The 12,622-nt window shown below is 33.9% G+C and overlaps 1 protein-coding gene across 2 annotated transcripts in view; it reads left to right on the forward strand.

The window, feature by feature from the left end:
* The window catches only part of CDH9 (cadherin 9), a 131,657-nt gene extending 123,155 nt beyond the window's left edge, over positions 1 to 8,502 (forward strand). For both annotated transcript variants that reach the window (XM_026005721.2, XM_072757165.1), the window contains exons 10-12: positions 2,092 to 2,209; positions 2,310 to 2,561; positions 7,475 to 8,502. In XM_026005721.2, the coding sequence (XP_025861506.1) occupies positions 2,092 to 2,209; positions 2,310 to 2,561; positions 7,475 to 7,962 (858 nt within the window). In that variant the 3' untranslated portion in view covers positions 7,963 to 8,502. The remainder of the gene's footprint in view (positions 1 to 2,091; positions 2,210 to 2,309; positions 2,562 to 7,474) is intronic.
* Positions 8,503 to 12,622: the final 4,120 nt, after the last annotated feature.

Raw genomic sequence — 12,622 nt, forward strand, 5'->3', positions numbered from 1 at the left:
AATATGAACATTTTTTCATAAATGTACAGCCATTTTAAAATAATCTTCACGGATGTATTAGTTTCCTAAGGCTACCATGAGAAATTATCACAAACTAGAGAGCTTAAAACAATAGAGATGTGCTTTCAAGCAGTTCTGGAGGCCAGAAGTCTGAACTCAATGTGTCTGCAGGCCATCTTCTCTGTAAAGACTCCGGGAGAGGACTCTTGCCATTTCCTACGCTCTGTATAATTGCCAGCAATCACTGGCATTCCTTGGTTTATAAGAATTGCTCCAGTCTCTGTGTACACTGTCCCATGACATCCTTATTCTATCTCTCTGTATCCACATTTCTCTCTTATGAGAATCCATTCATTGGTTTAGGGCCCACACTACTCTACTATGGCTTCATCTCAACTTGATTACACCTACAAAGAGCCTATTTCCAAATGAGATCACATTCCCAGGTACTGGAAATTAGAATTTGAACATATATTTTGGAGAGACGTGAGACAATTGACAATAGCATATATATAGTCTTTACTTGTCTGTTAACAGCTTTTATTGATTCATGTGAGCAATTGATACATATTACAAAGTAATGTTTGATGACAATAAAGTATAATTGATATTAATTAATAATTATTTTAATAGATGCTACTACTACTAAAATTTGTCACTGTTCATATGCTTGGCAGAAAACAACTTGCTTGTTGAAATTAACAAGGTTAAAGATATATTTTAAGCTACGCATATGTTAAAATATGCTTAAAAAGTGGCCCATCTCATCATTTCAAGAACCCAGCCGTATCACCAGAGGACCAATGCTGTTCATGATTTAAAATATTACTAAAAATTAGATATATCATTGCCAATCTGGAGCAGGAGGTTAAACAAAAGTATTAATGTACTAAAAATACTTTGTCATGATCCGATCTCCTAAGGAGAAAAGATGCATTAAGCTTGTATTAATAATTATGCACTTTAGAAACTATATATATATATATATATATATATATATATATATATATATATGGTTCCATGCCAGTCTGTCAATAAAATGAATGGAATCATAGTTAATATTAAAGGGGAAAAATACTGACTAGTGAGTGTACTGGTTAGTGTAGCTCTAGAAGGTACACAACAACCAACAATGGATATGTCAAACTACTGTGAAAGTCCAATAACTGTTTATCACAAGAGTTGGACTATTATACCTGGAAGTGGTGCAACTGTTTTTTGTGGAAAAGAAATTTGAAAATAGGAGTGATTAGATGGCTGTGATTTCAAGTCATACAGATGGCAGGCCCATGACTAAAAAAACCGAAACCTCAATGTGCTTTTTCCACTATAAAACACTCAATGGAATTTTTTCTGCCTGACCTGTTATTTGTTGCTCCCTCTTCACACTATGGCACACGTCTGACTTAGAGTGAACACAGCTAAGAGGTGTTGTAATTTCTCAACATTGACACTGATTTTTTTTTTGAAACTCTAAAAGCATTTGTTTATATATCTTGCTAAACTTTGCAAATACCATTAAAAGAAACGCAAGTAATTTGAGTAAAATATGCAATTTGATTGTAGTTGGGGTGGCCCATAGCTTTAAAATCTTTTGCTTTTCTGGTATTATGTGGCATATTGCTTATTTATCCAAAACTATATTCAGAGCATTCTTGAACTGTAGGAGTGGTTGTGCTAAGCACTTTTGTTTTTTAAAAATGCATCTGTTATGTTCTCTGTCTTTGAGACGATCATTTAGTTTGGGCAACAGATTGGTAACCAATTATTAATAAAACAGACATGTGCTTTCTAATGAATATTAAAAGAGGATAGATGTTAGAGTGATTAAATTTTTCTTTAAGGTTGGATATTCCAGTGGTTGAATATTCATAGTGATACTTTGCACAGTAATACCTGATGGAGTTTTTTTTTTTTACCTTTAACTAATTGTTATATTATGCAGAACTATAAAAATTTCTGAAAATGGCCTGTTTTTTGTTTCTTTAATGTCAATGACACATGTAAAGCATAAACACTGACTTAAAATGTCATATAACAAGGAGAGTTGCTTTTTGTTGTGCTTTATTTAATTTATTGATTTGGTTTCAGTTGATTCAGACTGTCAGTGTCATGGACAAAGATGATCCTCCCCGAGGCCACAAATTTTTCTTTGAACCAGTACCAGAATTTCCTCTCAATCCGAACTTCACCATTGTAGACAATAAAGGTATAGAACATTTTTAAAGCTAAAATTGAGACCTTCGGATGCAAAATGAATAACTGCCCTAAGTATTTTGTTTCCCCAACCTTTTTTTTTTTTCCCCTAGATAACACGGCAGGGATCATGACTCGAAAAGATGGGTATAGCCGCAACAAAATGAGCACCTATCTACTGCCGATTTTGATCTTTGACAATGATTATCCAATTCAGAGCAGCACTGGCACGCTCACTATCCGTGTGTGCGCCTGCGACAATCAAGGAAACATGCGGTCCTGCAATGCAGAGGCCTTGGTCCTATCTGCTGGCTTGAGCACGGGGGCTCTCATTGCTATCCTTCTTTGTGTCATCATTCTACTTGGTAAGCCAGACCACCGAATGCTCATTTCACTTCAATAAGCCTCTCCCATATTGTTCAGTGATGATGCAACTGAGGAGCACACTTCTCTAGAGCTAAAGGTTGAAACTTTTAACTATTTATTAAAATTGTTCTTTCGATTAGAAAAAAAAATCACTTGGCTCTAGGTTCAGCTTTCTAGAGATGACAGAGTTAATGGCTAATGCTCTATACACATAGGTATAGACATATTTTTAAATCTATTTTATATTATTACCGCTCAGTGTTAGCTAATCATGGTCACTGTTCTAAGGACATTTAATTTTGTAACTGATTTAATCTCTCCATTAAGATAAATACTTTGATTCTTCTCAAGAAAGACTAAATATAAAAAAATACATAAAAAATATTTTAAAAAGAAAGACTAAATAACCTATACAAATTCACTCATTTAGAAAGTTTTAACTACCATTCAAACCCGGTAAGTCTATTTCAGAATTTCCCCTTTGAACCACTATTCTCAAAACCAAAGACATTCTTTATAAGTAAGATTACTAACAAATACTAAGTTATACATATTTGACACCTAATTCACAAGTACATTTAAACTGTCAAGATAACATAAGCTTTTTATTCATACAACATGTTATACATAGGTGCAAATTAAAAGTTTAAGTTCATTAAAAAAAAATATCACTATGACATTGTGGTCATACCTAGTCCTGCAATGTCTTCTAAAGTCATGCTTCCAATAGCAAATCTTTTATTGGAGTATGCCCTAACAGGACAGCAATTTAATTCAATTAAACAGTTGTTCCACTGTAAAACATTTCCCCCAAAATTGTTTCCGTCAAATATTCATCCAAAATGCTTATGCTGAGGGCATGAGAGCCAGCCAAATTTATGTTCCAACGCTCATATGTGCTGGCTCCTTTTCACTGCAAATCCTTTCAAGCTATCTGGATGAAATCCCTCTGGCCAGATATCCTTGCAGGACTTCAGTGGGGGATTGATGAAAGTGAGGGGAAAACACTTGTCTCAGCTAAAATGATCCAACTATTTAGAAAAACATTTTCTCAGGGTGCTTCCGAACATACATATCACCAAGCCACATCTCAGAATTGCTGCTAGAAAGGTCAACTCTCCTGTAAAATATTTTGGTATCCTCACGAAGAATAAATGTTGGCTTACCTTTCATCTAAGTGCTACTGATATTATATTGTTCTATGTGCTCAAATAGTTCTACTTCCCTTATTTTGAACAACATGGACATGTGTATATTTCAAATTTTATTTTTAAAATTTCCATATTAAGATGATACACACAGACATGAAGACATGCATGCATACGTGGGGGAACAAAAACACTCTCCAAATAAGCTTAGATCAATAATATTATGAAACTAAATTGTATAGTATTTTTTTTTTCTATACAGAAATCCCGAGGGCTGCTCCATTATTCTGAAAAGTGTGCCACCTTTCTGTCCTATGCAATACAGAAGGCACACATTTCTTGTTTTCCTCCTTCCCAACTGGTTACCTACATATGGGGTGCTTTTCTATTATTTCAGTTAAACTTGGTTCTAATTTAGAAGGTTTCATTATCAAAGCTCATAAAGCATTTTTGCTGTAATTTCATCTTTTTTAAGTTTTTATTTAAATCTCAGTTAATATACAGTGTAATATTAATTTCAGGTGTGCAACATAGTGATTCAACACTTCCAAACAACACCCGGTGTTCCTCACAGCAACTGCACTCCTTAATACCCATCACCCTTTTATCCCATCCCCCTTCCCACCTGCTTCCTGGCATCTCTGTTTGTTCTCTATAGTTAAGAATCTGTCTCTTATGGTTTCCTGCTCTTTTTTCCTTTCTTATGTTCATCTGTTTTGTTTCTTAAATTACACAAGAGTGAAATCATATGGTATTTGTCCTTCTCTGACTTATTTCACTTAGCATAATACACTCTAGCTCTGTCCATGTTGTTGCAAATGGCAAGATTTCATTCTTGTTTATGGTTGAGTAATATATGTATACATATACACACACCACTTCTTTATCCATTCACCAGTCGATGGACACTAGGGCTCTTTCCATAATTTGACTATTGTTGATAATGCTGTTATAGACATCTGGGAGCATATATCCCTTTGAATTAGTATTTTTGTATCCTTTAGGTAAATACATAGTGGTGCAATTGCTGGTCCTTAGAGTAGCTCTATTTTTAACTTTGAGGAACTTCCATACTGTTTTCCAGAGTGGCTGCACATGCTTGCATTCCCTTTTCTCCACATCCTCTACAACACCTGTTGTTCACACAGTTAACTAAACTTCTATAGTAAAGAAAGTCTGCTCTTTGCAAGGTAGTGATACAGAACAATGATATTTTAGACATATCTGTTACAGTTTGAAGAAATGTGGCTTTTAAGTTTGTCTATGTTACAAGGCAAAGTCAAGCATTAAAACCTGAGGAGGGACCCTTAAAGCTTTTGGGTTTCTTAGACACCTTGGAAGTCAGATGAAGCTTATGGAAACTATTTAGAATAATAATTTAAATTAATAAAAATAGGATATATAAGACAAAAGAAATACATGTGTCCAAATTAAACAAAAAATAATTATGGAAACTATTTAGAATAATAATTTAAATTAATAAAAATAGGATATATTAGACAAAAGAAATACATTTGTCCAAATTAAACAAAAAATAAAAGCAAATTGTGCTTAATTATTGTCATATGTGCCTTGTTCTAGTGCAAGTTTAATGATCATTTGAGATACATCATAACTAAAATGCAATATAAAATATCTGTGATTTCTATTGGTCTAATAATCATACACACTCTTACTATGACTATTGTAACTGATATTCTGATGCTCAAAATAGAAATACTAAATTCCAGTTATAGATTAATAAAGATAATGATACACTTTTTTCTGTTACTTATCTTAATCTCTCCGAATTCTATTCAATTAATAACCTCAGCCTAGGGAAATGATGCAAATGATTTTGACCTAACAGAGGAGAAAAAACTCAGAACAGGTTCTAAGGTTCATTTGTGGGAGTTAAATATTATATTAGCTCTGAAGCCCTGAAAATAATTTGACTATATTGTTGTTCTTTTATAGTCAGAATTTATAAAAATGTTGAGGAAAGTAGAGAATTTATAAATTAATTCAATATTAAATTTAGAAGGAACCTTCTTTTTACTGCACAATTCACTAGATTGGTGGATTTCAGATCTGTGTTGGCGTTAAATAACTTATTTTCATCCTTTAATAGGGAAGAGTATATATATGATTTATTTTTATTGAAAATATTTTTTTAATTGTCTCCAAGATGATTTTGAATATAGCTCGGGACAGCCTATCCTGTGGAGGTTAACTGAAGATGCTTCTAATGATTTTTTTTTCATTATTGCTACCAATTAGTAGGAGCAAAGGAATGTGTGTGGGGCAAATATGAAAATAGCATTAAACAGGCTTTTAATGGCGTTATAGGGAACTCAAGGGCCATGGTGAATTTGGTCTCGATGTAAATGAGTTTGCTTTGTGAAATCTCAATACGATAATTGAGAAAAGAAATGACAGATTTTTGAGCCAATATTTTCTTGTTTTTTAATAAAACATAAGGGGTATTGACAAAACATTTAGCTACCTGAAGTAAGGGAAAGCTGTTTTTTATTTATCCCACACAATGTGCAAGTGTGCTTTAGGGAGACTATCTTCATTTCTTAACTTTTTTTGTTTATTTATTCATGAAGGACACACAGAGAGAGGCAGAGACATAGGCAGAGGGAGAAGCAGGCTCCATGTAGGAAGCCCAATGTGGAACTCGATCCCAGGACCCCAGGATCATGCCCTGAGCCAAAGGCAGATGCTCTACCACTGAGCCACCCAGACATCCCTCTTAACTTTTCTTATATATAAAATTAGGGACTTGGCCATTTTCAATGGAAAATTTTTATTTTGGAAATCATGTATTTTTTTCTTTTTTAAAATGTATGTGTAAATTGCAAAACATTTATTTTGCAGAGATTCATTGTCACATACATGCATATGTTAAATTTTAGTAATATAACGAAAAACAAGAAAGTATGTACTACGTAGGGAGGTTCATAGTTAACTTGATAACACAGATATGTAAATAATAAAAATAATATAGCAAATAGATTACAATTAACATTTTAGCCAGAAAGTTCCAATGCAACTGTCTAAGTCCAGGGAGTCCTCAGTAACAAGATAATTAGTCTGAGCTACCCTATAAGATGAGTACAGGTTAAAGATAAGTTAGACTTTGAATTGTATATTGCTGTTTATAGTTATATTTCAGAATTTAAGTAGGCTTTCAAAACCACGTCCTTAAAGGAATTTAAATAAATATGAGCTACTGGAAGGAATTAGATCAGTAGCACGTATGTATTTATGTATATATGCACACACATATATTCATAAGTGTAATACATACATATATAATGCATACATATTATACATGCATATTTATGATTGCATATATTCCCTTGAGTCATTAAGAAAACTTTAAATTGGTTTTAATTTCTCTCGGGATAATAATGACTGTAGCTTTAGAATTTTAGTATTTTTAAGCAAGCACACTGTTGAGAGGAAGGAGGTATCACATAATTAACAGTTGGCTAAATGAATTAGCCATAACTGAGTAAGGCTTTTTCAAGGCCAGAGCTCTATAGGAGAGTGGAGTCTTGAAAGTAAATAAATGGACTCTAATCACTGCTCCTTTACCAATACAGGACACCCACTCATTGGCCGAGGCACTTTGTATTTGTGTAAGATAGTTCCTCTGTCCAAACAAATCTTAGCATCTCTCATAACCACACAAACTCCCCTCGCCAAAGTCTTCTTATAGTGACTTTACACCTGATTCATGAAATCTCACTATTTTCTCTTTGTTTTGTGAATAGTTTTAGTTGTACTGTTTGCCGCACTGAAGAGGCAGAGGAAAAAGGAACCCCTGATTATTTCAAAGGATGATGTCCGGGACAACATTGTGACCTACAATGATGAAGGTGGAGGGGAAGAAGATACCCAAGCTTTTGACATTGGCACGCTAAGGAATCCAGAAGCAAGAGAAGACAGTAAACTTAGAAGGGATGTAATGCCTGAAACTATTTTTCAGATAAGGAGGACTGTGCCTCTGTGGGAAAATATTGATGTACAAGATTTCATCCACCGAAGATTAAAAGAAAATGACTCAGACCCAAGTGCACCACCTTACGATTCACTGGCAACATACGCCTACGAAGGGAATGATTCCATCGCAGATTCACTCAGTTCTTTGGAGTCTCTCACAGCAGATTGTAACCAAGATTATGATTACCTCAGCGACTGGGGGCCTCGTTTTAAAAAGCTTGCTGATATGTATGGGGGTGATGACAGTGACCGAGATTAAGAGTATTGTATGAGTTGACCCATGTTTTTGGAAGTACTCTCCTTGTTCCTAGATTGAGTGGCCTGCATTCTCTTCCTTGGAGGAAATTTTTTAAAAAATCAAAATCACAAACAATACGTAGGTGTTGTCTTAGTAAGGGTTTGCTTAATCAGTAAGTTTCCGTGAATGAATACGAATGATATAGATTTTTAAAAAAAGTAATAATAACCAGTTCACTCTCTTTGCCTAACAATCTCTGAAGGAAAGTATATCACATCAATAATCAATAAAAATTACATAAAAGGCTTTTTGTGCCTTTCCTTAAATATAAAGACTTTATAAATGTTTTCTTATCTGACTTACAGTCACCTTTACTATTAAACATTGTGCAACGGCTTTGTAAATTAATATGAAAATATATATATCCCTAAAGAAATAGGAATGACTATTACTGCCATATTTATTTAGTTGAAGAATGTCTTTGTGTTAATTCATTCATATTTTTATAAATGTATATTTATATTTTTGTATTTTTATGAAATAAACTAGTATTTATAAAAATGAATATCATTTTATTTAATTCCTAGAAGCAGTTCTGATCTCACTTATAACAAATTTTTTACATCTTTATAGGCAAAACATGATTCACTCAGGGAATTAAGAACAGCTGAGTTACTGCATATGATTTGGAACTAGAATGCAGCAAGACTGTAAAAGAGCTTTTAGTACAAGTTATGCTGTTTTGCCTCTGCCACTTAAATATGGACAAGTGTTATTGAACCCTCGTTATCTACCCATCAATAGGATGTGAGACCTTTGAAATATGAACTATTATAAATATGCTTGTGAATGATTAAGTCTTTTGTACAATTTTTTCTATGGAATCAATCAGTGAATTTTATTTGAGAATATATGAAGTACATGTAAGGAATGTTATGTAGATGACAAGAAAATCTAAAACACTCTTCCTTCATGAATAGAATAGTTTTCAGAATAAAAGGTAATAGTTCTAATTCTGTTTCTTCATGATCAGTTAACTCATGGAATATAAACTGGATGACATTTAAAATGTGTACAAATAGACTAGAGGAGTTTTGGGGTTTTTTTCATTGAAAATTTTATCAAGGAGATTGCAAGTCACCGTATATTTGAGGATATCTTAAAAGAACTAAAGACCTGTAGACTGGAGATAAGAACCCTTAGGGAATGTAAAGTTTTACTAACAATGGGGATTGTCCAGAAAATAGAATATAGACAATTTAAGACATGGGAAAGGAGAAGAGAGAGAAGGAGAATTGTACATAATAATTATTTGCAAATCTGAAAAACTGCCAGAAAACTTGCCTTGGTTTAATCTGGAGAATAAGACCTAAACCAAAAGATAGAAACTTCACAGGAAGATTGCATATGATTCCTTTTCTGTTCCATGTTTTATCGTTTCTCTTTCTCTTTTATTATTCATCCTCTAAGGAGTAAATATCATGCCCAGGGTGATTCCTACAGTGGAATTTATATAGAAATTTAGCACTGACAGGACTAGTCTATTACCAAACTTTTTTAAATAACAAACACTGAATGTTATGAACAAACTTACATGTTCTGTTACTTGATTATAAAATTTTTGAAGACTATTTCAACAGATTTACTACCAGGAGCTAAACACATATTAAAGATTCAATTTGATGCTGAGAAAATAACACACACTTTGCACTTAATATCTGAAATTTTTCTAATCATTGGAATTTCCCAGAAAACAAAGTTTTTAGTTTGCATTTTCGTTCAGAACGTTTTAGTTTTCAGTTTAGGAAGTAACTAGTTTTTCCGTTCCTAGCGCTATTTCAGCATGAATCAAATATTTGAGGAGGATGACACTGAGTGGTTTGAAGTAGTCAGAAAAAAATGAGTTAAATATCTATTCATACTTCTTATAATCACTTTATAATCACTAGAAGAATAAGTGGCCATAAGTAAGGAAATTAAAAGCAGCCAATAATGATGGCATGTGCAATGCCTGCTTAGAAAAGAAAAAATTATGTTGAGTCAAGAGAGGGGAATTGGTAGTTACATCACATGTCTGGTTACCCGTGCTTTAAACACTCAGTGCATCATAACAAACCCGGCCACCTGTAAGTTATGAACCTACAACTCCTAGGGGAAAATATATTGAGACTACATAGGATAAGACACATTAAATTTTTAAGCTTGTTTATAAAGAAATGTTCATTTGACTACCATTTTTCAGCACTTTAATAAAACTGGTTTGAGTTCTCCCTTCCATTGATCCGGGAATGACTGATAAAGTGTTTATGAGGATAGAACTAAGAGATTTCATACTTAGTAGGTATATGATTGTTTTTGCTATAAATCAAAGGGTACAATTTGATCAAAGAAATCACCAGATCTGTGAAATATTAATACTTTCTATAACTTTTAAATTATCAGTGAAGTTCCTCTGGTGGGAAAAAATGCATTTAGAAGTCTGATCAGATTTTTTTTTCTTTTCCTCATGGACTATGTCATTGGTAAAATTTGAGGGAAATTAATTTTTTTTTTTTTAGGAAATTAATTCTTAATGTGCCTAGTTTCCAAACAAAATAAATCCGTTAGTTTTGACTGTTTAATCTTAAGACAGAATTGAAGCTAGTTGAGTCACCGTATTTTCCAGATACAATTAAAACATAATCACTCCTTTTATTTTGTATATTCAAAAATTTCAGAATAATATATGTCTATACTTATGTCTGAAGATTTTTTTCAGAGAGAGGAATCTACATTATTTGAATTTTAATATATGGTCTGGATAGTATTACCTTCAACACTCCTCTCAGGCATAAAAAATAGATTCCAATGACTTAAAAATCAAGTTGTAAAGAAAACAAAACAGCATTGACAACAAAAGCAAAAAAATAAACAAACAAAAACAACAAAAACAAGCAAACAAATAAGTAAAATTAACCCTACCATAGCCAGTGGTTGTACTGACCACAGTTGATGATTCCTTCCACTTTGGTATACAAGCACCAGAGCTAGCTTCCAGGACCCTTTATCACATTATGTTGGTTATTCTTTGAGTTTATTCCACTCTCCCTGACTGGCTTCTTCTCTCTAACTCTGTATTTTAGAGTGGTCCACACCTTCCTTCCTTCCTTCCTTCCTTCCTTCCTTCTTTCTTTCTTTCTTTCTTTCTTTCGTCTTTCTTTCTTTCTTTCTCTCTTTCTTTCTTCCTTTTATTTAAGTTCTGGCTCTTGATGATCTATCCATTCTCTCAGTTACTATGCATATCTGAATCAATATGTAGACATACAAATATATAAATACAAAGATAAACTGGAAATACTTAAACTTAGACCTTGGTCTTTGCCTCATTCTTATAGTCCAAAAATATTTCCAACAAACTCTTCTAAGTTTCCACTTGGATGTCTAATTAAGTGGGATATGCCCAAAGTTTAACATCCAATTTTCACCCCTAAATTTGTTCTATTCTCAACTTGGCCCAAACTGACATTAAAAAAAAAAAAAGAAGAAGAAAAAGGCAATAACATCTTACTACTCGTCCAGGCCAAAAATCTTGCAGTCATCCTTCATTCCTACTGTTCCATGATCCATACCCTAAATATCAGGAAATCTTATTGATTATAAGATATAGAATTTTCAAAATTTGCCTGATATAGAATGATTTTTTTCATCACATCCCCTGATAAAATCCTGGTCTAAAAATCTTACCTGGATTATTTGCCGTGTGCTTCCAAGTGTTCTAACTAACCTTTGCCCTACCACCAATTTTGAACACAGAATACAGAATGTGTTGCATTTCTTTTTCTTTCTCTTTTTTTCCACTTCCTTTTAATTAAGTGTGAGCATCTCATTTCTCTATTCAAAATTTATTTCTATTGTTCTTCAAAGTGAAAGTCAGTCCTCACAAGGATCTATCAGATCACAGATCAAGTACCCATTATCTCTTTGATCTTATTCTCCTCTGTTTCCTTAACTCATTCCATTTTAGTTATTCTGGGCTCCTTGCTGTTCCTTAAGCATTTTCCCTTTGCACTGACTGATCATCATCCTTGCAAATACTTTTGCCCAGAAATCCAGGAAGTTAGCCACAGAACTTCCTTCAAGTCCAGTTTAAATGCCACTTTTAAAACTACACCTCCTCAAACCCATTTCTCCTTTCCTAATTTATTTTAAAATAAATATTTCCACAGTGAATATCCCCATGGAGCATGAGACACGGTGTGCTTATCATTTAACACTTTCATCTGCCTACTTCCACTAGAATGATTGCTGGTTCACCACTGGCTCCTCTATAGGAAGGGCAAGGGGAGATGGAAGAGCCCAGCAGGTGGGTAGCAGTGTGATAAGCCAGGGGACTTATATACAAAGCTTGTCTTGGGCAGCAACAGGGCAAGAGGATCGCTGTGCTCGCCTCCCAGAATCTTAAAAATAGAGAGGATTTAACTGAATTTAGTCATACTCAGTCTAGATAGTCTCAACAGCTCCTTACTGTCTCCAGGCTGCATCACCGAAACAGCTCCTAGTGCAGGAATGGTGGGCAGACTGCATCCCAAGGACAGAAGAGGGCTGTGAGGAGCTTCCCACTACCTGGGGTCCAGTGTTTGGGTCAACCTGAGGTCACACCCCCTCAACGACCTCCTCTGAAAACGATTGGTCCCAAATCATA

Source organism: Vulpes vulpes, chromosome 4 (assembly GCF_048418805.1).
Source record: "Vulpes vulpes isolate BD-2025 chromosome 4, VulVul3, whole genome shotgun sequence".
NCBI classification, from domain to species: domain Eukaryota; kingdom Metazoa; phylum Chordata; class Mammalia; order Carnivora; family Canidae; genus Vulpes; species Vulpes vulpes.